Here is a 26,848-nt window from a genome sequence, read left to right as displayed (position 1 = left end):
GGGGAAATAGATTATTTTTTCCCCGTCATTCATTTGTTCAAAAAGAGATCCAATAAAGACATGGCAGACAAGAGCAAAATAAAGCAACATATAATGTGGTGTAGTTGTTTGCACTGTTGCTTTACAGCAAGTAGGGTTCAAATCCTGGCCAGGGCTCATTGTGTATGGAGTTTGCATGTACTCCCTCGTGCATGTATAGGTGTAAGTAAGCCAGGTACTCTGGCTTGCTCACACTGTCCAAAACATGACTGTTATGTCCCCTGGCTTGTCTAGGGGTTAACATAATTCTAGATGGTAAATGATGAGACAAGTTGGCCTTTAAGACGTTTATTTTTCTGCCATATTTTAACTCTGTTCTGTACAGACTGATATTTCTCTCAAATCCCCAGTCGGTCGTGGCAGATGGCCGCTCACACTGAGCCTGGTTCTGCTGGAGGTTTCTTCCTGTTAAAAGGGAGTTTTTCCTCTCCACTGTCGCTACATGCATGCTCAGTATGAGGGATTGCTGCAAAGTCAACGCCAGTGACTGTCCACTGTCTCTACATGCTCATCCAGGAGGAGGGAATGCTGCAAGTCACTGACTGGATGCAATCTGCTTGGTTTCCTTAGACAGAAAAACTTTTTATCCAATTTGAATAAATAACTGAATCTGACTGCACTGTTCAATGGTTAGGATGAATTGAAATGTATGTACCTGACTTTTGTGAAGTGCCCTGAGACAACGTGTTGTGAATTTGCGCTATATAAATAAACTGAATTGAATTGAATATTTAGCTTCAGGGAAAGCTCAAGCCAACACAACAAAAAAGGGCTTAAAGTTACCAAAGTGGCAAACACTCAGCCGAAGAAGGACTGGCGGCTTGGCTCCTAAATACTGTACTCCATCCAGGTGAGGCCTAACAAGCTCTGGATGAGGAGCACCTGTAACTGGCCAACTCCTCGTGCTCCTTGACGGCCTCTGGTGGTCACAGGAGGAGACAGCAACACCAGGCGCCCGAAACCACAACAGCTCTATGCCCAAAGTGATTATTCTTAGGATCAACAACCTAAGATGAAAATAAACCCATCATTTCATCTAACTGGCTTTTTTCTGCACAGGGTTACTGGAAGTTCAATCTTATACAAGCACCCTGGAAAGGTGACAATTCCATTACAGGGGTAACAGAGAGCTGGCTATCAAATGCACCACAGTAACAGAAAATTTTGAGTCTGACAAATTTATGGCATAAATGTTTATGATAGGTCAATAAAAATAAATGAACATTAGGACATATAGGTGCTAGCAAGCATAAGCTTTAGAACAATAGATGTTTTGTTGTTATTATGTTAAATGTGACTTCCACCCAAGTCCCCATAAAAGCTCTGAAGGTTTAAGATAGAAACAGTGAGTATTCTTCTGTAGTAAATAGTAGCCTAGGATATATTTTAATACTTTTGTCAAAAAACGTGGTTTCAAATGATTAAGCTACGCTTGTATAGATCCTGGGACAATATTTTTTTTGTTTTTAGTAGCTGAGATGCATCTACATTAACTGCCTCTTACATCAAAACCAATGTTGTTTGCTGCTACTGGACTCTGCATGGCTCCAGAGTCCAGTGGCAGCATACTTGACATCTCCGCATCTGATGCTTTGCATTGCAATGGACTTAGTGCTGCTCGGCCATTGAAACCAATTCCATGAAACTCTACACACTGTTCTTGAGCTAATCTGAAGGCCACATGAAGTTTGGAGGTCTGTGGCTATTGAGTCTGCAGACAGTTGTTGTTGTCCTCTGTGCACTATGCGCCCTAACGTCACCTGCCCATACCTTGTGATTTTATGTGGCCTGCTGTATTGGTTGAAATAAATGATGTCATGTTTTTATACCTTATAATGGCTCATCCCAAGTTCAGCCCAATTAGTAGGAATGCAGTCTTGTACAAAAACCAACTATTGGGGCTGCGTCTGGGAGATGTTTCCCTTTGCAAAATACCAGTAAACCATTAGGCCCTTGTCAAGATAAGAACACCTCTCCCTGTTTAAAAACACCAACATCCTGAAAATTAGGATGATAGAAGCAAATTCTCAAGCCAGAGCTAAATGCTGGACAATGTCTAATATGGGAAAGCATGTGTGTATTGTCTGGACCCCTTATAAAATAAGCTGCATCCATTGTTAGGGAGGAATCCTATGTTCGGCGTAGGATTGCTACAGATAGTGTTCAGATCTGTGCTTTGACTGGGGCTTGGTTGGAAATAAAATCCCAACCATAAAGGTGGTGTCACCAGAATCCTTTCCTAAAGCATCCTCACATCTGCAGCTAGATTGAGGAAATTTCACAACCACACATATTACACAGGTGGCAACCTATTCTTCCATGGTACCAGGGTGGAATTCACTGAGCTTCTGACTGATCCATTACAAACCGGATTTCAAAAAAGTTGGGACACTAAACAAATTGTGAATAAAAACTGAATGGAATGATGTAGAAGTGCCAACATCAAATATGTTATTCAGAATAGAACACAAATCACAGATCAAAAGTTTAAATTGAGAGAATGTATCATTTTAAGGGAAACATATGTTGTTTCAAAATTACATGACGTCAACAAATCCCAAAAAAGTTGGGACAAGTAGCAATAAGTGGCTGGAAAAAGGAAATTGAGCATATAACGAACAGCTGGAAGACCAATGAACACTAATTAGGTCAATTGACAACATGATTGGGTATAAAAAGAGCTTCTCAGAGTGTCAGTGTCTCTCTGAAGCCAAGATGGTAAGAGGATCACCAATTCCACCATTGTTGCGCAGAAAAATAGTGCAGCAATACCAGAATGGTGTTACCCAGCGTAAAATAGCAAAGACTTTCAAGTTATCATCATCAACCGTGCATAACATCATCAAAAGATTCAGAGAATCTGGAACAATCGCTGTGCGTAAGGGTCAACGCCATAAAACTCTACTGGATGCTCGTGTTCTCCAGGCCCTTAAACGTCACTGCACCTCAAACAGGAATGCCACTGTCAAGGAAATAACAGAATGGGCTCAGGAATACTTCCAGAAAGCATTGTCAGTGAACACAATCCACTGTGCCATCCGCCGTTCCCAGCTGAAACTCTACAGTGCAAAGAGCAAGCCATTTCTAAGCAAGCTCCACAAGCTCAGATGTTTGCACTGGGCCAGGGGTCTTTTAAAATGAAGTGTTCTGTGGTCAGATGAGTCACGATTTGAAGTTCTTTATGGAACACTGGGACCACATGTCACCCGGACCAGAGAGCACAAGGATAACCCAAGTTGTTATCAACGCTCTGTTCAGAAGCCTGCATCACTGATGGTATGGGGTTGCGTGAGTGCTTGTGGCATGGGCAGCTTGCATGTTTGGAAAGGCACCATTAATGCAAAGAAGTATGTTCAGGTTCTTGAACAACATATGCTCCCATCTAGATGTCATCTCTTTCAGGGAAGACCCTGCATTTTTCAACAAGATAATGCCAGACCACATTCTGCAGCAATCACACCATCATGGCTACATAGGAGAAGGATCTGGATACTGAAATCTGCAGTCCAGATCTTTCACCTATAGAGAACATTTGGCGCATCATAAAGAGGAAGGTGCGACAAAGAAGGCCCAAGACGATTGAACAGTTAAAGGCCTGTATTAGACATGAATGGGAGAGCATTCCTATTTCTAAACTTGAGAAAGTGGTCTACTCTGTCCCCAGACGTCTGTTGAGTGTTGTAAGAAGAAGGGGGGATGCCACACAGTGGTAAAAATGGCCTTGTCTCAACTTTTTTGGGATTTGTTGACGCCATTTAACTTTGAAACAACATATTTTTCCCTTAAAATGATACATTCTCTCAGTTTAAACTTTTGATCTGTGATTTGTGTTCTATTCTGAATAAAATATTAGATGTTGGCACCTCCACATCATTGCATTCAGTTTTTATTCACAATTTGTTTAGTGTCCCAATTTGTTTGGAATCCGGTTTGTATTTTACAAGTGTTTGCAGAAGCAGTCTGCATAGTGGTGGTGATGAAAGCTGGAACACCTGCAGTCAGTGATTTAAAGGCGTGACCCATTAGTCAAGTGGAAACAAAAATGACAGAAAAAGTTGTCCCACTTTGCAAATTTAGCAGTTTGCTTTGGATGTAGTGAAATGCAATAAATCATATTTGAGCTGTTCTCTGTGACACTCATCTTTCACATGGATTTCATCAGGATGCTGGCGATATCTGAGCCACATGATGGGTGCAGAGCAGGTTAGATGGAACATACAGGCAGGAAGCAATCTCTCTTTCACCATTAACAGCATATTGGAAGGTGAAAAACACTTTTTTTTGTGTGTCTGTCCTGTCACGGCATTTCAGACATACCATATGGAGCAGATGTTTGCCTGCATGTGCCAGGGCAGTTTTGCTCTACAAAAAGAATATCTCAAGACAGTCTAATTGTAAGATTAACTTTATCTATTCCGTATACAATCCAACATCAGCGTAGGCAGGCCACAGTGATGTTATAGTAACCTGTGTTTGGATGACCTTTAACCATTTGCATAATTGTGTGTTGGTGCCTGTGTCTGTTTGTGTGTGTGGCAGACTGGGGTGGTGGTCCCCCTGCATAAGAAGGGTGACCGGAGGATGTGTTCCAACTACAGGGGATCACACTTCTCAGCCTCCCTGGCAAGGCCTACGCCAGGGTATGGGAGAGGAGAGTCCGGCCGATAGTCGAACCCCGGCTTCAGGAGGAGCATTGTGGTTTTTGTCCCGGCCGTGGAACACTGGACCTGCTCTATACCCTCTACAGGGTACTCGAGGGTTCATGGGAGTTTGCCCAACCGGTCCACATGTGTTTTGTGGACCTGGAAAAAGCATTCGACTGTGTCCCTCGTAATGCCCTGTGGGGGATGCTCCAGGAGTATGGAATCGGGGGCCCTTTACTAGGGGCCATCCGGTCTCTGTACAAGCGGAGCAGGAGTTTGATTCGCATTGCCGCCACTAAGTCGGATCTGTTCCTGGTGCATGTTGGACTCCGGCAGGGCTGCCCTTTGTCACCGGTCCTGTTCATAACTTTTATGGATAGGATTTCTAAGCGCAGCCAAGGGCCGGAGGGGGTCTGGTTTGGGGACCAGAGGATTTCGTCTCTTCTTTTTGCAGATGACGTGGTCCTGCTGGCCCCCTCTAGCCAAGACCTACAGCAGGCACCGGGGCGGTTCGCAGCCGAATGTGAAGCGGCTCGGTTGAAGATCAGCTCCTCCAAGTCCGAGGCCATGGTTCTCGACCGGAAAAGGGTGGCTTGTCCTCTTCAGGTTGGAGGGGAGTTCCTGCCTCAAGTGGAGGAGTTTAAGTATCACGGGGTCTTGTTCACGAGTGAGGGAAGAACGGAGCGGGAGATCGACAGACAGATCGGTGCAGCTGCCACAGTAATGGGGGTGCTGTGCCGGTCCGTTGTGGTGAAGAGAGAGCTGAGCCAAAAAGTGAAGTTCTCGATTTACCGGTCGGTCTACGTTCCTACCCTCACCTATGGCCATGAACTTTGGGTCATGACCGAAAGAACGAGATCCGGGATACAAGCGGCTGAAATGAGCTTCCTCCGTAGGTTGGCCGGGCACTCCCTTAGAGATAGGGTGAGGAGCTCGGCCATCCGGGAGGAGCTCGGAGTAGAGCCGCTGCTCCTCCACATTGAGAGGAGCCAGTTGAGGTGGCTTGGGCATCTATACCGGATGCCTCCTGGACACCTTCCTCGGGAGGTGTTCTAGGCACATCCCAGGGAGGCCCAGGGGACAGCCCAGGACACGCTGGAGGGACTGTGTCTCTTGGCTGGCCTGGGAATGCCTTGGGCTCCCCCCGGAGGAGCTGGAGGAGGTGTCTGGGGAGAGGGACGTCTGGGCGTCTCTGCTGAGTCTGCTGCCCCAGCTACCTGGTCCCGGATAAAGCAGAAGACGACGAGTACGAGTGTATATATATATATATATATATATATATGTATATATAGATATTTCTCTGGTCCCCTCCCCGATCTGACCAGTGATGACATGGTTAGCCGCATGCTGTCATTCAACCGCTGGCTGTGTAGGTGGTGTCCAGAAAACGATGTGAGTTACATTGATAACTGGCGAACATTTTGGGGAAAACCTGGTCTGATCCGGAGAGATGGCATCCATCCCACTTTGGATGGAGCAGCTCTTCTTTCTAGGAATCTGGTCGAATTTATTAGTTCTCCAAAACTCTGACAACCCAGGGTTCAGACCAGGAAACAGGGTTGTAGTTTAACACTCCTCTCTGCAGCTTCTGTACTGCTACCCAGCCATTACCCTATTAAGACAGTGTCTCGCCCACGGCCAAAATTGAATAGGTTAAAAAATTATCTAAAAGGAGGAAATCAGGAAAATCTCATAAAAATAAACACAACTCAGACTGAAAAGAAAAATAAAACAATTAAATGTGGCTTACTGAACATAAGATCTCTCTCTTCAAAGACATTGCTAGTTAGTGACCTTATTTGTGACAATCAGATTGATTTATTTTGCCTCACAGAAACCTGGCTGCAGCAAGAAGATTATGTTACTATAAATGAGTCAACTCCTACTAATTATTTAAATTTTCACATTCCTCGAATTACTGGGCGAGGAGGAGGAGTAGCAACCATCTTTCAGTCTGATTTATTGATTAGTCCCAGACCAATCAATAGCTACAACTCTTTTGAATATTTAATCCTTAGTTTTCCTCATCCAAATTGCAAAGCACTAAAACCTCTTCTGTTTGTTGTTTTGTATTGTCCACCAGGCCCTTACTCTCAATTTTTAGATCAGTTTTCAGACCTTTTATCTGATTTAGTGTTAAATTCAGATAAAGTTATTATAGTGGGGGATTTTAACATTCATGTTGACGCTGAAAGTAATAGCCTAAATATAATGTTTAATGCTATCTTAGACTAAATTGGCTTTGCTCAAAACATTAACAAACCTACCTACCTTTGTCTTCATTCTCTTGACCTTGTGCTGACATGGCATTGAGTGTAAAGACATATATTCTCTCATAACCCTGTCCTGTCTGACCATTTCTTAATAACCTTTGAGTTTAATTTAACCGAGTACTCCACACCTGAAAGAACATTTCATTATAGTAGATCATTATCAGGCGATTTAAAGAATCTGTTCCACTTTTAATTTCCTCATTATCACTGAAAAGCACAATGGAGGGCAATAATTCTGTTTCTGCCCCTTCACATATTGATTCTTTTGTTCATAGTGTTTCTTCATCATAGCGTTATGCATTAGACAATGCAGCCCCCTTGAAAAAGAAGGTAATCATTAATAGGAGGTTAGCTCCTTGGTTTAATTCAGAGCTGCGTACTTTAAAGCACAATGTTAGAAAATTGGAGAGAAAATGGCGCTCTACACACCTAGAGGATTCCTACTTAATCTGGAAAAATAGCCTACTGTTGTATAAAAAGACACTTTGCCAAGCTAGAACAGCTTATTTCTCATCATTAATAGAAGAGAACAAGAATAATCCTAGGTTTCTCTTTAGTACAGTTGCTAAACTTACACAGAGTCATAGCTCTGTTGAGCTATCCATTCCCTTAGCTCTTAGAAGCCATGACTTTATGGGATTCTTCTTAAATAAAATTGATTCTATTAAAAAGAAAATTTTTGACATACTCCCGAAGATGATTACTTCATCCTCAGCAAGTGAGACAACATTGGAAATAACTGCAGAACCTGATTTGTGTTTGGACTGTTTTGATCCTGTGAAGCTTCCTGAGTTATCAGAAATATTAGCTTCATCTAAACCTTCAACTTGTATGTTAGACCCAATCCCAACCAAATGATTTAAGGAAGTGTTCCCTCTGATTACCAGCCCCATTTTAGATATGATTAATCTATCTTTAGTAAATAGATATGTACCACAGGCTTTTAAGTTAGCTGTAATTAAACCTTTACTTAAGAAACCTTCACTTGATCAAGGTAACTTGAAAAATTACAAACCTATATCCAATCTTCCATTCTTATCTAAAATTCTTGAGAAAATTGTTGCTAATCAAATGTGTGAGCATTTACACAGCAATGACCTGTTTGAACAATTTCAGTCAGGTTTCAGAGCTCATCATAGCACTGAAACAGCTCTGCTGAAAGTCACTAATGATATTCTTATGGCCTCAGATAATGGACTTGTGTCTGTTCTGGTTCTGTTAGATCTCAGCGCTGCATTTGATACAGTCAACCATAATATTCTCTTAAAAAGGCTGGAATATGCTGTAGGGATCAGGGGAACAGCACTAGGCTGGTTTAAATCTTATCTGTCTGACAGATTCCAGTTTGTTTATGTAAATGATAAATCATCTTTAAACTCCAGGGTTAATTGTGGAGTACCACAGGGTTCAGTACTTTGGCCAATTCTCTTTACTATATATATGCTTCCAATAGGTCAAATTATCAGGCAGCATGGGATAAATTTTCACTGTTACGCTGATGATACTCAGCTTTACTTATCCATAAATCCTGATGAGCCCAACCAGTTAGATAGACTACAAGCATGTCTTGAAGATATAAAAACTTGGATGACTTTAAATTTTTTCCTTCTAAATTCAGACAAGACACAAGTTGTCGTCTTTGGACCGGAGTCTTTAAAAAAGAAACTGCTTAGTCAATCACTTAACCTGGTTGGCATTAAATTGACCTCCAGTAATAAAGTAAAAGACCTTGGTGTTATTTTTGACCAGGACATGTCATTTAAATCCTATATAGGTTTTTAGGATTTTCTTCTTTCACCTCCGTAACATTGCCAAAATTAGAAATATCCTATCCAGGAGTGACGCTGAAAAACTAGTCCATGCATTTGTTACTTCAAGGCTGGACTATTGTAATTCTTTACTATCAGGATGTCCACAAAATGCAGTTAAAAGCCTTCAGCTGATTCAAAATGCTGCAGCAAGAGTTCTGATGAAAATTAAAAAGAGAGATCATATTTCTCCTATCTTAGCTTCCCTTCATTGGCTCCCTGTTAAATCCAGAATAGAATTAAAAATTCCCCTTACATATAAAGTCCTTAATGATCTAGCTCCATCATACATCAGAGATCTGATGGTTCTAAATGTTCCTAACAGGGCACTTCGTTCTCAGACTGCAGGTTTACTGGTGGTTCCTAGAGTCTCTAGAAGTAGAATGGGAGGCAGATCCTTTAGTTATCAGGCTCCTCTCCTGTGGAACCAGCTCCCGGCTTTAGTCTGTGAGGCAGACACCCTGTCTACTTTTAAGGCTTGGCTTAAAACTTTCCTTTTTGATAAAGCTTATAGTTAGAGTGGCTTGGGTTATCCTGAGCTATCTCTGTAGTTATGCTGCTATAGGCTTAGGCTGCTGGAGGACATAACGACCACTTTCACCCTCTTTGCTACATTCTCACACTACTCTCCAATTTTGCATTATTTGCTGTTATTTCAGCTTTTAACCTTGTTCTCTCTATTCTCTTCCTAGAAGCTACACCTGGCCTGGCTCTGTGTCTACCTGTGACACCTTTCTGGAGGGAGGAATCGTCCGAGCTTCTGCTGGCAACAACTTAATGCTCACCCTCTACCGATGATCGACATAGCCCTGTCTTTTAATGTTTAACCCTTTCTCTCTCCTAGACATGGCGATTGACTGAGCTTAACTGTAACAAACTCTATGTACTCTCTTTCAGACTCTAACCTTGAAAACTGGCTCATAGTTTATCTGTTCTTTCTTTCTAGGTGAAACGACTAAAGGAGCTACATCCATTAACATTTACTTTTTCTTCCCATAGAAAGGACTCCTGGATCAGTGCTTCTGTATTCTTTTTGTGTCTCTGCTCTGTTCTCTCAAACCCCCAGTCGGTCGTGGAAGATGACCGCTCACACTGAGCCTGGTTCTGCTGGAGGTTTCTTCCTGTTAAAAGGGAGTTTTTCCTCTCCACTGTCACTACATGCTCAGTATGAGGGATTGCTGCAAAGTCAACGCCAGTGACTGTCCACTGTCTCTACATGCTCATCTGGGAGGAGTGAATGCTGCAAGTCACTGACTGGATGCAATCTGCTTGGTTTCCTTAGATAGAAAAACTTTTTATCCAATTTGAATAAAAAGCTAACTCCGACTGCACTGTTCAATTGTTAGGATTAATTGGAATGTATGTACCTGACTGTTGTGAAGTGCCTTGAGACAACATGTGTTGTGAATTGGCGCTATATAAATAAAACTGAATTGAAAACTGAATTGAATATATATATATATATTATCTATTAAATGAGACTCTCAAAAGTAATCAATTATATACAACAGCGTGAAACTGAGACTTACTTCAGTACATAAAGTACAGTTTTAAGTACATAAAAATTAAAAAGATAAAAAAATTACAAAATACAGCAGCAAAGATTAAGAGCAAAACAAAAATCAACTTTTATTTACGATTCTCAATTCTGATTTGACACCTTGTTTATGGATGGAAGAAAGTTTCAACTGTAAGAACATTTCTAAGCAACACCATCTTCAGAGTGGCAGCATGGTGGAAACGGTGAAGTCACCCTCATACTGGAAGCTCAACTGGGTCCACAGGCTGAGTGAGACTGCTGTTAATATTTACAGAGCTCAGCTGTTCCTCACATTCTGGTTTCTTCTGGTGGTAGGTTTATATAGTCCTGAAGGACCTGGTAAAATGGTCGCCACTTCTTTATGGAAGCTTTGATAGCTAAAATCCATCTGAAAAAGCATAAATAAATCATAAATCATTGACGTTGCATGTTGAAAATCACTCCACCCTGTAAAAATAACTGATCAAAATGAATATGATATCCATGCCTATTTTTACAGTATGAAAACTTTGGTTGGAACTGTAGGCATATGCCATGTTTTTTTAATCTTGAAAGAAAAATGCTAGGACTACACATTAGAAAGTTTTGTGAGGTGATTTCTTATTCATTCATGTTCTTTTGTTTATCCAGGTTTGTCCTATTGTGGTCTTTTTCTGCAAGAGAGTCCTTGACCAGAGGCCAAGACAGAAGAGATAGGTCAAGATAGTAAATTACATAAAGCACTGGCACACAATTACTCTTTAAATTCATTTAGGGATATGTAAGTTTTGCGGATCCAGTTCAGATTGAAGATTGTTCCAGGCATCAGGTGCAGAAAAAGCTTTGTTTGCCAGTTTACTTCTAACTCTTGGAACCTAAATTTTCAGAAGGTCCATTGACGGAAAACTGTGGTTCCTTTGTTTCCATATCAAAAAGGATATCAGAGTATCCTCAGAGACTCCTCTCACTTCCTGGATTTTCTGTTGTTGACGGAAACGTGGCTGAAACCAGATGAAAAGGCACCTTCTCAGAGCTCCTCTAACTTTAGCACAGCTACCATCTTCAGAGACCATTTTCAATGCAGACTTCTGTCTACAAGCATTTATTCTTCCTTTGAACTGCAGTTGCTTGTGAATGAGCTCGCCCATCCTGTCTTATGTGCTGTTGTCTATCACCCACCTAAATACAATAAGGACTTTAGTCAGGAATGCTGTAAATTTCTTGCAGATTTTACTCTTAAGCAGTCCTATAATTTGTGGAGATTTTAACTATGCTGGACATCCCATTATCTCCCAAAGACTTTCTCTGTTCTTTCTACCACACCTGCCTGGTGATTCGCCACTCTATTGCCCCAGTTAGGTTCAAACGATCTAAACGCAGAGCTGAGCCCTGTCAAATCAACAATACATGAACTCAGGCGGCAATGTGGAAAGGTAACAATACAGGAAGAAAGACAAACTTATGCTTGCACAATTTAAGAACTGCTTCCCCGGCTCTGCTGTAACTTAATCATTTTGAAACAGTGTCTTTGTCTTATCTGAAGAAAACTGTGCAGCATATTAGGCTTATTAAGTGCCCTTTTAATATTCTTCCTACTAGTTTTTTTTAAGAGGTTTTTAATATTGTAGTTCATGCTCTCTCTTTTTTAATTAATTCCTGTCTTAGGTCAGGAATTGTGCTGACTCCCTATATGGTAATTGTTGATGAAAATGTAGAAAGCAGCAGCTTGGTATTATGACTCAGCATGACCTGAAACACTCTGCATGACCTGATAATAAGTGTTCACTCCTTGTTCCTCCTGCTGTAGGCCTAATTTATGTCAGGGTTCAGGACAGCTGGCTCTGTTTAGTTTGAGCGATTGTTCTTCAGAGACAGAGTACGAGACAGGATTTATGCCACTCTGTACAGAGTTCAGATTCTGGTTGTACCTCTGTCCCTTCTTAAGGGGTCCAAGCCTCAAAGACGTTACTTTGGAATGCTGTTACAAGAATATTCCTTTCTTTTGTCTAGTCAGAACAGATGCTGAACATCTCTTTAACATGCCTGTGTGGGGTGACCGAGCCTTTTCTGTGGCCGTATCCTGACTCTGGAAGCGGCTTCCTCTTCACCTCTATACAGTCACTGACGTCAGCCTTTTTAAATTAAAGACTTTTTATTCAGGCAGGCTTTTAATATCAAATGTGGTGGCATTTTATTTATCTTTTTATTTTATTTATTTATTTTTATTTTTATTTTTATTTTATCTTATTTAGTTAGTTGTTTTAGGGGTGACTTAGAGCAGAATGCATTAAAAGGAGATGGCTGAGATTGGTCTGGCATTAGATCTGGATGTTTCCTGGTTGCCTCCCTTTTGAGATTTTCCAGGCATGCCCCACTGGGAGGAGGAGGAGACCCAAACCTTGCTTAAGGACCTATATGTCTCTTCTGACTGGGGAAACTACTGGGAATTTCCAGAAAAAAATGGAGAATGTTGCTGGAAACATGTTATCTGAGCAGCATCCAACTATTGATAAGGGGAATATAATGGAGAGGGATGGCACCTTAATAAGTTGTCCAGTTTAGCAAAAATAACACATTTTCCTGTTTTCATTCCTTTCAAAAGCATATCTAAAGGAGGAGTTTGAAGGATTAATGCTAAAATGGCCACTGAGTTCATTATTTTCATAATCACACATCTCTGAATGTCAAACACGAGTCATGCTATTGTGGCTGCTGATTGATAAAGCCTATAATGTGACTTACCATGTGGGTCAAAAGGATTAAACAGGCAGCTTCTTACCGTTTATTTTCAGCCGAATTGTCAGAGCAGAAGTAGAAGGTCTTAAACTCATCAGATGGAGGTTTCAGTTCAATTGTGGACTTTTTGGATCCATAGGCCTGCTCCCGCACTGTGTAACCCTGAAGGTAGATCCCCCCTAAAGGTAGAGGCAGAGACTAATTTTAGTCTTATGAAAAATGTAAGCTCTCTGAGAAAACAAGAACTAATTGCCTACTGCTACACTAAATTGTATCTGGATTCCATATTTGTCAGAATCAACAAAAACTAAAAGCCAAGATTTTAATTAGATGTTTGATCTGCATGAACAAATCTGCCAGATGGCTCAGATGACCACATATTAATGTGAATTCATGACAGCCCAAGTCTCTGGCAGATCTGAGAAACTACTGTAGATTTAATGCACATTAATGAAGTTACTTCTGCTTTAAGTTGTGGGAATCAAATTCTGCTCACAAATACAATAATCGAATTAAAGATTCGAATGACATTTGAATGACAACATTCAACAACAACACAGTGCATCTGGTGACAGAGCTTTGACCTTGTCACCTTACATACATTCCTACCATGTGCATGGGTTGCCCGAATGCCGCTGTACAAGTAAAGACAAGCATCTTTCAGAATGCAGTAGTGCTGTATCCATGTGTCTTTACTTTTGTCCATTTTGTTAAGCAATCCAAGACAGTCTGGGTTTTTCACTGCCAGCGGTGGCATATCAGAGTTGTGTCTCGTGACGTCAACCCACACATGGTTCTGAAACAGAAAAATGACTAATTACTAATTAATGCAAACAATGACATTTCTATATCCCCTGTGATAAGTATCAAAGTTAAAGTGAATAAGTGCAATTCAAAGGCTGCAATTGTGAATTAAATGTGATTGTGACAGACTTTGGTATACCTGTGTGATGGGATGAATAGCTCTTTCCATAGCTTCCAACCACCTACAGCCACAAAGGGATCAAAATAAAAAAGATCTTCAATACAATAGTGAACAGAAGTGCATGGTCAGAATTGAAACAAGTCATTAAATTTATGCAACCTTAAATTAGAGATTAAAGCACTGGCAAACAAAATGTCCAATTTTATAAACCTATTTGAGTTATTTTGTCTTATGTTACCTTTTCATTTCCTGATTGGAAGTCGCACAGAGAAAGTACACCCGACTGCCAGACTGAGGGCTGCACCTGAAAACGAATGGCTTTCCCAGGGAACCCACTGGCCCGACCTCAGCCCCTTCAAGCTTTACTGATGATAAAGGCTGCCATTTGCCTTCGTCCTGGATTAACAAATGGCATCGTGTTAAACAGAGCCATGTTTAATTCTGTATCAACCTTTATCTTTAGAGGTCATGTTCTCTGCCTATACTCACTCGTTTATTTTTGTAGTAGTACAGGCAGCAATCATGTGTGAGAACAAACCACCTCTTCCTCCAGCCTTTAATCAGGCCAGACTGGGTTCGCTTGTGGAGGTAACCACGACATGGTGGCCTAGGTGTGTTAGGACCGCGAGCAATGTCTGATCCAATAGTCAGTGTTAGAATATCTGGACCTACAAAAAACATAACTTCTGTCAGTGTTACACTTCAGCTATTGTTAGTCACTCTTATCCCTATATATATAGTGTTTTAATGGCAGAGGAAGATAAATATACATCTGCATCTCCTTTCTTTGCATCTGCAAAGTCAAACACAATGGGATCTCCAGCTAAGCCACGCTCCTTTGTTTTTCGTGACATTATAAAAAAATTCCTGAATGTGTGTCACAACTCTGAGGTGCCATTTATTTTGTACATATGCCACTGCTATGGAATTTATGCAAATTAGGCAGCTATGACAAAGTATTAACTAATCTAATCACATATGCAGATTGCTCATTCACCTTTGCATCCTAAATCTTGGAATAGCTCTAACTGAAGGCAGCCTGACCTACTTTCTGATTAATTCAGCTAATAGCTATCTAACCACTTGGAGGCACTTATAAAGTAATCCACTTCACACACACCATTCAAAATAGGGGAGCATAAAATGCAGTGCATGCTTCAAAGACATAACAGGACTTGATATTCCACAAAATGTGCTTCATTTGTCATGTTTAGAACAATCTAACATGCATTTTTAATAGTGGATTCAAGGAAAAATGTCACAAATGTTTAGCCTGGTTATTGCTAATTAACCTGACAGGATATGATACCTTGTCTTGCTAAATTAGCTGCCTCAGAATGAGGAATGCTGGTAACGTCAATTCCATTAACGGCAAGAACGTAGTCCCCTACTATTAGCCCTGCTTCCTCAGCTGCTCCATCTGCAAGCAAAGAAATCACACACATGATCCTACAAAGAAAGTTAGAAAGAGCCACACTGCTAAATGAGACATGTCCATTTTGTCAGTTAATCTAAGAAATCTTAGGGGTGAATGTGTCAGGGTGTGACACTTGTGGTCTCTGTGTTGGTTTTGTGTTTTGTTTATCCTCGATTATTTTGGGTGTTAGGTTGTGTTTTCTCCCTCCTCATTCATAGCTCCTTTAGTTATTGTTGTCTTTCTTAGTTATGACATAGTATGGTTTTCTTTTTGTTGTCATTGTTGCTATTATTATTATGATTATTATTATTGTGCTCTGTTTATCTTATTTCTCCAGTTCCTCCTGAGAGGTTAGTTTAGTAGTGTTTACATTTTGTTTATATTTATTCTAGTCCCCATGTTCTCTGCCTTTTTCCAGTCAGTTCAGTCAATGTGGTTTTAGGTTTGTTTACTTTGTAATCCGGTTTGCTTTATGGGTTCCTTGTTTGTTCTTAGGGTGCTTAGATCTTAGGTTATGGTGTTTCTTATGTTCTCTCTAGTTTCTCTGTTCATGGTTATTCTTCACTCTCATGCCTCATTTGGTTATTTTGTTTATAGCTTCATTTCATCACAGGCCCCCTGCTGGACCCCCTGCAGTTTGCTTACCGAGCAAACAGGTCGGCAGATGATGCTGTTAACTTAGGTCTACACTTCATCCTGCAACACCTCGACCACCCAGGGACGTACGCCAGGATCCTGTTTGTAGACTTCAGCTCGGCCTTCAACACCATCATACCAGACATCCTCCACCAGAAGCTTACCCAGCTCAACGTCCCAGCCTCCACCTGTCAGTGGATCAACAGCTTCCTGACGGACCGACAGCAGCAGGTGAGACTGGGGAGCATCTTCTCCCGATCCAGATCAATAAGTACTGGTGCCCCCCAGGGGTGTGTTCTATCCCCACTCCTCTTCTCTCTGTACACAAATGACTGCACCTCACCGGACTCGTCCGTGAAACTCCTTAAGTTTGCAGACGACACCACTGTTATTGGACTGATCCAGGATGGTGATGAGTCTGCATACAGACAGCAGGTGGATCGGCTGGTACACTGGTGTAGTCAGAACTACCTTGAACTGAACCCACTCAAGACTGTGGAAATAGTGGTGGACTTTCGGAGAACACCACCCCCATACACCCCCCTCACCATCCTCAACAACACTGTATCGGCCGTGGACCACTTCAGGTTCTTAGGAACCACCATCTCTTCACACATAGACACTGTTCGAAAGAAGGCCCAGCAGAGACTGTACTTCCTGAGGCAACTGAAGAAGTTCAACCTTCTACAGGAGCTGCTGGTCATCTTCTACACTGCCATCATTCAGTCTGTCCTGTCTTCATCCATCTCAGTGTGGTTTGGCTCATCCACAAAACAGGACAGGTCCAGACTGCAACAAATAATCAGGACTGCAGAGAGAATAATCAGGGCTGACCTTCCCTCCATCCAGGACTTATACATGTCTAGGGTCAGGAAATGAGCTGCTAAAATCTCTGCAGACCCCACACACCCTGCACATAAACTGTTCAGAGCTTTACCTTCAGGCCGCCGCTACAGAGCACTGTTCACTAAAACCAGCCGCCACAGAGACAGTTTCTTCCCCTAGGCTGTTTCTCTGATAAACATTCAATAGAGTACAGAACAACAGCATACAGATGTTGCAAATGCACCTTTTATTAGATATGTGTATATTGTACATTGTAAATTGTAAATTTGTATATTCTGTAATGCAAAAACAGAACAAAAGAGCAAAGTGTACCTTGTTTGTATGCATGAACTTGGCAATAAAGCTGATTCTGATTCTGATTTCGGTATTGTTTTATTAGTCACTTCGCCAATGCTTTAATTTTTGTATATGTTTCATCTGTTCATTCTGCCTCCCTGCTTCCTTTTCACACCTGTTCCTAGTTGTCTGGCTGAAATCAGGGGCTGGTCATCTAACAATTTCCTGCTTCTTTATACTGAAAAGACAGACTTGGTCATTGGCCCTCAAAAACTTCACTACTTGTCCCAAAACTTCACCCTGAAAATTGACGATTATGTCCTAAAATGTAGGGACATGGTAAAGAACTTGGGCGTGTGGTTTGACCTGGTGCTGTCCTTCGGTTGACACGTAAAAGAGGTAACTAGGATTTTCTTTTATCACCTTAGGAAAATGACTAGTCTTAGCCTTTAAAAATGCAGAGGTTTTTATCCACGCATTTGTGTCTTATTTTGATGTCACATATTGAATACTGCAATGCTCTCCTTTCTGGGTTACCAAGGAAAAGATTTAGAGGTCTGCAGATGGTTCAGAAAGCAGCTGCTAGTATTTTAACCAAAACTGGGAAACTTGAGCACATTACTCCGATTGTGTCATCTCTGCATTGGTTACCTTGTCAGGTTTGAGGAGACTTTAAAGTCTTGCTTCTTACCTACAAGGCTTTATTTGGTTTGGCGCCTTCCTACCTCTCAGATGTTTTGCATCTGTATGTCCCATCCCGTGCTGTCTGATCTCAGGACACTGACCTTTTAACTGTTCTATAGTGTTAGAAGAAAAACTTTTGGGAAACTGTCGGAATTGTTTGTGGAGCAATTTTCCTCAAGTTATCAGGCTGGTATGTTCTGTGGAAGTTTTAAAAGCTAAGTTAAAGACCCGCTTGTTTCCTTAACTTATGCTTACAATTTTATGCTCAGTGTTTTAATGCTTCTTTGGCTGTTTCCATATTTTAATTGTTTTAAACAGCATGGTCCTGTTTTATTGTTATTTTTGTCTCCCTGTAACTCTTCAGAACTTTGTTTGAAAGTGCTTTACAAATAATGTTATTATTATTATACAAACTCCATTTAATTGAATATCCTCTGGACAAGAGAAATGCTATTTGGTTGGTTGGTACGTTTTTGATATTTGAAATGACAATAAATTACTCATTACTTATTGTGTAAACAAAGAGGCCATATGGTTTAAGATTTTTAATACATTCTAGAATCTGATAAGAAATTAACTAGATTGAGAGCCAGTGCAGTAACATTGATTTGGTTAATGACCTCAAAACACAAGAATGCAAGTGTGTTCATTTTTATGCATTGGAAAAACAAACTGCATAAACATACCTAAAATCCGACAAAGCTGCAGTTTACATTTTACTAATTACTCCTCTAAAAGTTATTCTGTTGACTCAGAAAATCTAAACCGAGAATGCAAGTTAACTAGTCAGTAAAGCACTTAGAATTAAGGTTTCACTTACTTGTGTCAACTTCTGTTACAACAATAGGTTTGGAAAACTGTATTCGAAAGCCCCAGGGATATTCTCCTGCCCCTTTGCTGATTTGAACAGTCCTCTCTCGAACTGGGAAGAGAATACATTTTTTTTAGGAAAAACAGGCAATTGCAATCGTCTCTTTGCATGACACTCAAAGCATTTTGCCTACAAAGATTGGCATCAGAATAACCTACAATGAATAACAAGTTTTCTGATGAGGTTACAGCATTAGCTTACTTGAGACAGCTCGTGTTCTGACTGTGATATTGGGACAGATGGCGCCTGAGCCTATGTCGTCCCCTTGGTAAATCCATGCTGAAGAGTGGAATGTCTCTGCGTAAAATCCTGTGTCTTCATTGTCCTGAACTGTCACATTTGTAGAAAGTGTGTCCTCTGATACTAGAAAAGATGTATGAAATGTCAATGCTTAATACAGTAGAGAACACTTTTAACACTTGATGATTGTGATTGCTGAGTTGCTGAGGGTACACAACAGCTGATTGGGATCTTTACCACCGAACACATTTCAGATGGCCAACCTCAGGTTCAATCAAGATGGATGAAAGTCAGTCAGTCAGTCATTTTCTACCGCTTCCTCCATAGTGGGTTGGAGGGAAGCTGGCGCCTATCTCCAGCAGTCTATGGGCGAAGTACACCCAGTCCATCGCAGGGCATGGGTGAAAGTGTCTAAGTTGTTGATTTCATGAAATAAATCCTGTTATGACTCTATCATGGACCATGTATGTTGATGTCACAACTAAAGGAATGTACCAGGGATTGACTTGAGCTAAGTTCAAATGTGAATAGTTGTTTGCTTCTTATGTGTCTCTTTAACCCTGTAATACTAAACTCTCAATCTTTCCAACCTCAGTTCAGTCCAGTTCAGTCCAAATTATTTCAATTACATCTAATTCAAATTTAGTGCCAGTGATTATTCCAGTTTAGTTAGCCCATCTGACTGTCTTCCACTGGTCTGACATCAGGTTGCCAGTATAGCTATTCCAAGACCCAGGAATCTCTCTCCCACATTCTCCAAGGTACTCTGGAAAATTCCAACATGATCCTAGGTCAGAAGGGACTTATGGTTACCTTCAGAATGTTCTGGGTCTGCCCCAGGTTCACCATCCACTGGGACATGACCATAAATCCTCCAAAGTAAGGACTGTTCCTCACAGCCACAGGCGAAATCGGTGAAAAATTGATGGATCGTTTATGTATAAATACTACATAGGAACATAGACATTTGTTCTTTTACTAAAGTTGAAAGAGCATAAACAAAATTATTTCTGGCCAGGACATATACTTCACAAGACCTCGGATGCAAAAGATGCGTCGAGAACATGCTGCAAGAAATCCCAAACCAAGACTTGCAGTTATGGAAGGGTGAACAAATGTCCTTGTTGTTATAGAGTATGTACAGGTCTTCAATCGAAAGCTTGACTTTTTAGCTCAGATCTTCCTTCACCATGGCAGACTGAACTACTGCAGATGGGGCCCCGCTCCATCTGTCCATCTCCTGCTTTATCCTACTATTACTTGAACTCTTGAACCACTTGAGCCAAAGATTGATGCTCAACCTGAAAGGAGCACTCTATCCTTTTCCAGTTGACTTCTGACATAGAGACTCAGTTCAGTACTATTATGATAACTAGTTATAAAAAAAAGTTACCTGATTCCTCTGTAATATCACTGGTAATTGAACTTCCACCAGCAGAACTCCACTTCCTGTTCTCCTTGAAGAGTTTTCTCTTCCTGGCCCAGTGGTCTGTGCCATCTCTGGTTGCAGGCCTTAGATGCTCTTTAGCTTCTGAATTAGCTGGACATAGTCATAACAGGTAATTTCATGTAAGTTTTATTTTGAACAGTTTTAGTTGATTTATTTAAATGGATAAATGTGCCATAACGACAACTTACATCTGTACACAGTGGGTTTCTCTGCCTTGTCAGCTTTAACTTGCAGCTTCCTTGCATTCGATACTATGTCTGTAGATGGTTTGATAACACATAATAAACTATTTGCATCTTTGTTGGAATCTTCTGGATTTCTTTCTTTAGGCACCTTCTTATTGTTCATCTCACCAGTCATAAGCAGAAATGAAGAGTTGCTAACTGACTGTTCAGTCGAGTTGGGCTCAATTTCCATGGCAACATTGTGTTTATTTAAGGAATTGTCTGTCTCCTCTGATGGTGACATGAAAAGGTTGTCTGAGGCAATAGATTTTTGCAAACAATCTCTTCTACAACTACCTGTTGAATCTATCTGCAGAAAATTATGCTGAAGAGCATCAACAGGTACTGTCATGGTCGGGCAGTTACTATGTTCTAGTAAAGCTGAATCAGAATCTTTTTGTGTGAAACCTTTCTCATCTTTGTCCTTGACAAACACTGTAGAATCCGTCTGTAGGATCTGTTCCTCTGAGCCACTGCAGGATGGAGTAATAACCTGTATAGCAAGGCCTCCTTGAATAATTTCTTCCTCATGAAATTCTGAGCTCATTTCTTTGTCAAGCTCCGTGCCTGTAAGTTCTCCATTAGTTTCTGAACTGTCTGAGCTAGTTTTACAACTCTCTCTACTTTGTGAAGAAACATATTCTTTTCTTCCAAATGTAGGAAACCTGTCATCAAACTGTTTGTTTCTTCCAAGCCTCTCAGTTTGGAAAGGAAGTGAGCACATGACGAAAGAAGAAAACGATTCGTACGGCAACAGAATATCCTCATGTATCAGTTCTGGACCGAGTGGTGTCCCAGGAAACGTCTGCCGTCTTTTCTTCAGTAACAAACATTCTTTGTGCTCCACGGTGGCAATGCTGTTGTTTCTGATCCAGGACCTTCTCTTCTGGCAGTAGATGAAATCTTTGATAAAGCTGGGCCTGTTGGTAGACTTGGAGGGCCTCATGAACATGGGCTCATAGTTATCTGATTCTGAGAACTGATCAAAGGAACAGTTTATATCTTCTCTTTCCTTTTCCAGTACAGAAAATGGGGATACGGATTCTGCTGGACCTCCTATCCCACAGGAAGCTAGGTCATTTGTTAGGTCCTCTAAAGTTTTGTATGTCACGTCCGCAAAGACTCGGGGTGTTGAAATATGGCAGAAGTGATCCCCACAGTAGGCATCTTTGTCCTTCGCCTGAGGATTAATGTCCGGCTGTAATGGTGGACCCGATAAATGTTTAGCTAGGTTCTGTTGGATATATTCACTGCAACAATGACAGTAACTTGGATCGCCGCATACGTTTGATGAGCAAACAGATCTCAAATCACTTTGATCCTTTGGCTGTTCACTCATGCTGCCAAATGTAAATCTGTAATTTATTTCCTGATTTCCATTGTGCTCCAATGGCTGAAAGTCAGGCATCTGAATTCCCTCACATTCCCGCTTGATAATCATCTCAGAACCGTTGTTTTCATTCATAAAAACACATGTAGTCTTGATACCATATGGCTTCCCTTGTAGAATCTCTTGGATTTCAACCTTCACTTGTGACTCAGAGCAGTTAACATTGTAGACATATGTTCCTGTAGTAGATGAGATGGTTGGATTTTCAGATAAGGGCTCATGTGGCTGTTGGAACTTGATGTTTTGGGAGGACTTTTCCATGTCACTGATTGACACTGACGTTACTATCTTCACTCCTTTCTCTTCAACCTCCGTGGTTTTTGTATAAATACTCCTTTGTTCCTGAAATGCAGCCATGTTAAAATCTTGTTTACATCGTTTTTGGCTGGATGGAGCATGGCCATGTTGTTGATCTTCAAATTCGGACAGAACATTTTTCTTTTGGAGAGGGTTTTCATCATGCTTTTCAGGTGTGTCCTTTTCATAGCTGACAGTGGTACTGTTGCTATGGGTTTGAAAGATGAATGTGGAGGAACTTCCTGAAAGGAAAGAAAAACAAATTGCTCATTAGTGCTTCTTAGTAATGATTTCACTTCAAATACAGTTTAAATACAGTTTACTCAGACATCATAAAGAATGATCATGTTTCGTCTGACTTTGGTCCAAGTGCAGACTAGTAATTCTTGCAGATGTGGACAAATTTACTCTGGTACCCCTGCAGCTCATTGACTAAATGCTTTGTTTGTCCTGATATGTGAATTATATTGAACATCTATGTACAGTTGTGAAAAGTGCAGTGCGGGGAAGCCAAAGCTGAGACACCTTAAACAGGTTATCAGGAAGAATAGGACAAACTACCTTTTGGAAAATACAGAAATCTTACTGTGTGGCACAGAGAGCGCTTGTTTATAGTGATTGCTGATAAAGGTGCTGCCATAAAATAATTATTCAAGGGTACTGTCTCTTTGTCCAATTTTCATTTGCTTAATTGGATGATGTGCTTAACTGAATCAATGATCAAAAGCATAGTTTGAATTGTGCTCAATACGAAACAAATTATCACAGATGATGCCCTTAAACCTTTTAGTTATTTTAGAGATAATCACTTTATTTTACACACAATGTTGAATTTTCTTTTCCTGCAGGTAAACCTGCAGCTCCTTTGAGGGATCTCTACTAACTTTACACATCTAGATGCTAATTTATTTTTCGCAAAATAGCTCAAGCTCAGTTAGATAAGATTGTAGGTCTGATTGTATGTTCAGAGTTGTTGTCCTGCTGGAAAACGAACCTCTGTCTGCTGTCTTCTTACAGCCTTTAAAAGGTTTTCTCCAGAGGTTGTCTTCTATTTTACTTCATCCACCTCCCCATAAATCTTGACCAACTTCCCCGTTCTGCTGAAAAAAACATCCCCACAGCACCATGCATTCACCATCTTGGTAATGTCCAGTGTTGGTTATCTACTATACATATTGTTTTACAAGCTGGCAAATATTTTTGTTATTAATATTGTGCTCCACATTAGTACTCTGTCCCCAATATGGTTTGTGGCAAATATGAAATAGGACCTAACATCGATGTCGGACAAGAACATTTTAGCCCCAAAAAGTTTACTTTTCAAGAAATGAAAAAAACATCTTGCTTCTACATGTAAATTCATACTGTTTTGACATAATTATGTGCTCTTTCTTCTCAAATAAATGCCAGACAGATGTGAAGGGTGTATAGAGTTACTTCTCAAGAGAAAACAAAAATGATGAAAATAGAGATACAAGGTTTTGGCCTGACAGCTATGATGTCCTTTCCAACACTATTTGCTTTTTCACTAATGTTCTTTAACAAGTGTCTGGGGCAATACTGATATAAAATTACACACATGTGGATTCTATTTACTAATAAGATTACTTCTGAAGGCAGTTCAACTGTGCTGGATTGTATTTAGTGGTATCAGAGTAAAAGCGAGCTCAATACAAAACACTCCACACTTTGTGTGACAACAACCAAAACAAAATACATGCGTCCTTCCTGATTTCATTTCACGACTATATGCTTGTTTTGTTTACAAATTTAGTTCAGTATTACTTTATTCACACATCTAAGAATAAATACAACACATGTACATCGCATATGTATTTACATACAGTTGATGTGTGAAGAGATTCCCAGTAAGCTTTTGAAAGTTTTATATGGGGTGTCCACTTTCTTATAGATAAAACTGATACAATATTAGACAAATACCCACTATCTTGTTCTATCACATAAAATTCCAATGAAATACATTGAAGATTGAAGTTGTTAAATGATAAAATGTTACAAATGTTTGGGGGGTATGGATACTTTTTTACTGCACTGGATCGGTTCACGAGCCTAATCAGTGTATAGTTTGTCTGATTCTTAAAACCATGAATGCTAAAAAAACCTAATGAGAAAATAGATTTGTGATCAGATAGAATAATTTTTACTAGAAAGTTGGCTCATGGAATGTATCAACATGGCAAGGTTAAAAGATTAAATCATTTCAATTTATGTAGATTTTATGGATTGTACAGTTGGAAATGTGGGTGTTAAAATGTCAACATTTGATTAATGTCTCAGTATGTTTCTGTCAAGATAAACTATGAAATTTTTTATTCATAAATTTGATCATTTGACATTTATTTAACACCAGTGAAAAGCCTTTAAATTGCTTATTATGTCAGAAAATCATTTAAAACATCTGTTTTATGATGCTTTTTTAGTTTGGGATCAGATCACGAAAAAAATAAATAAGCCTCAGGTAATTTACATCAAAGGTTTGAACTTGCACCCTGCTCCGGTGTAGGATGTACCTGCAGGATGTACTATGAGCCAATTAAAGCTTATGTTCCTTATTTACAAGATGGAAGCAGTCCAGGTGTAGAACTGTCCTGCTGAATCTAAAGCTTGCAGGTGCACAAAAATGTGAGCAAGCTAAGCACATGATTAAGCTCTCAGCCTCCAAGAACTGCTCCTACTCACGTTTACTGCTGCTGGAGCTCTTCCTCCTCCTGCTACTTCGTCTCCTCCCCCTTTTGCTCATTCTTAAATCCAACACAGTCACGTCAACTGCAAACACAGCAAACATAAATATTTTGCATTTTCATTGGCTGTAAATCAATTTCTAAAATTCAAACACAGGTATTTTGTTCTGGTTAAAAATAGCTTAGGCATCTTGTAAGAGTTCTTAGATCTATTTTCTGCTGGGTTAGAAGTTCTATTATCTGTGTATTCCTCACATGGTATGAAGACATTTCCAGATTTCAGTTATGTTTTGGAATCAAGCTTGAGTCATAATTAACCATTTAATACAAGATTAATTATGCAAGCAAAGATGAACGACATCTAGGATATAATATTCTCTCAAACAATAATAAAACCACTAATAAATTACCAAACATTTAAAAGCAAATACTAATTTTCTTCAACAGAAATTAAAACAAGTACAGTCAGTCAAATGCTGGCAAGTCTAGCAGCCCAGCTGAAAGGATACAGTACTTTGATAATAACACTTATCTCTTTCACAAATTAATCAAACAAAACAGATGAAGACTTACATATTGCCGTAAAGTCCTAAAAAGGTTCATTAAATGAAACGGTAGATGCTAGTTCCATGCAGTATGACAACAGCTGCTGCGCTTCCAGCCTCTGCACACTGTCTGCAGCTCTCATACTGCTCCACTTCTTATTGTCGCTAATCTTAGCATAAAGCAGCTTACTACGTTTAATCTCATCAGTTGCGATTGATGCCGCTGTAAACCTTGTTTATTCAGCCATTTTCCACTGGCCACCAGCCATTGAGGACATGCAGTTTATGTTCTCTCTCCTTCTTTCATACATACAACCCCTGGCAAAAATTATGGAATCACCAGTCTCTGAGGATGTTCCTTCAGTTGTTGAATTTTGTAGAAAAAAAACAGATCACAGACATGACAAAAAACTAAAGGCATTTCAAATGGCAACTTTCTGGCTTTAAGAAATACTAAAAGAAATCACGAAAAATAATTGTGGTAGCCTGTAACAATTAAATTTTTAGAACAAGCACAGGGAATAAATTATGGAATCACTCAATTTTGAGGAAACAAATATGGAATCATGAAAAACAAACAAAATAACACTCCCAACACATCACTAGTACTTTGTTGCACCACCTCTGGCCTTTATAACAGCTTACAGTCTCTGAGGCATTTACTTAATGAGTGACAAAGAGTACCCTTCACCAATCTGACTCCAGCTTTCTCTGATTGCTGTTGCCAGATCAGCTTTGCAGGTTGGAGCCTTGTCATGGACCATTTTCTTTAACTTCCACCACAGATTTTCAATGGGATTGAGATCCGGACTGTTTGCAGGCCATGACATTGACCTTATGTGTCTTTCTTCAAGGATTGTTTTTACGGTTTTTGCTGTATGGCAAGATGCATTATCATCTTGAAAAATGATGTCATCATCCCCAAACATCCTTTCGATGGATGGGATAAGAAAAGTGTCCAAAATGTCAATGTAAACCTGTGCATTTATTGAAGATGTAATGACAGCCATCTCCCCAGTGCTTTTATCTGACATGCAGCCCCATATCATCAATGACTGTGGAAATTTGCATGTTTTCTTCAGACAGTCGTCTGCATTAATCTCTTTGGAACGGCACCAAACAAAAGTTCCAGCATCATCACCTTGCCCAATGCAGATTTGAGATTCATCACTGAATATGACTTTCATCCAGTCATCCACAGTCCACGATTGCCTTTCCTTAGCTCATTGTAACCTTGTTTTCTTCTGTTTAGGTGTTAGTGATGGCTTCCTTTTAGCTTTTCTGTATGTAAATCCCATTTCCTTCATACGGTTTCTTACAGTTCGGT

At 40.2% G+C, this 26,848-nt stretch overlaps 1 protein-coding gene across 1 annotated transcript; it reads right to left on the bottom strand.

The window, feature by feature from the left end:
• Positions 1-10,367: 10,367 nt before the first annotated feature.
• pdzph1 (PDZ and pleckstrin homology domains 1) lies at positions 10,368-25,672 on the bottom strand. The gene is made up of 13 exons (XM_047372033.1): positions 25,550-25,672; positions 24,975-25,061; positions 20,552-22,516; positions 20,307-20,453; positions 18,875-19,036; positions 18,623-18,724; positions 15,253-15,363; positions 14,433-14,611; positions 14,182-14,339; positions 13,962-14,004; positions 13,628-13,814; positions 13,062-13,197; positions 10,368-10,691 (listed from the first exon to the last, which is right to left on the bottom strand). The coding sequence occupies exons 2-13, from the start codon at positions 25,033-25,035 to the stop codon at positions 10,592-10,594; spliced, it is 3,351 nt and encodes a 1,116-aa protein (XP_047227989.1). The 5' UTR covers positions 25,036-25,061; positions 25,550-25,672; the 3' UTR covers positions 10,368-10,591.
• Positions 25,673-26,848: the final 1,176 nt, after the last annotated feature.

The sequence above is a fragment of the Girardinichthys multiradiatus genome, chromosome 8 (assembly GCF_021462225.1).
Source record: "Girardinichthys multiradiatus isolate DD_20200921_A chromosome 8, DD_fGirMul_XY1, whole genome shotgun sequence".
NCBI classification, from domain to species: domain Eukaryota; kingdom Metazoa; phylum Chordata; class Actinopteri; order Cyprinodontiformes; family Goodeidae; genus Girardinichthys; species Girardinichthys multiradiatus.
Note: the sequence above shows the minus strand (reverse complement) of the source record. Positions and strands in the feature narration are given on the sequence as shown.

Bases quoted from the DNA above. Each gene is read 5' to 3' on its own strand.
- pdzph1 (XM_047372033.1), bottom strand. From the start codon at position 25,035: ATGAGCAAAAGGGGGAGGAGACGAAGTAGCAGGAGGAGGAAGAGCTCC. The intron at 19,037-20,306 runs GTAACTTTTTTT...CATCTTTTCTAG, and splicing joins TGATATTACAGAGGAATCAG to TATCAGAGGACACACTTTCT. The intron at 15,364-18,622 runs GTAAGTGAAACC...CTTTGCTTGCAG, and splicing joins TGTAACAGAAGTTGACACAA to ATGGAGCAGCTGAGGAAGCA.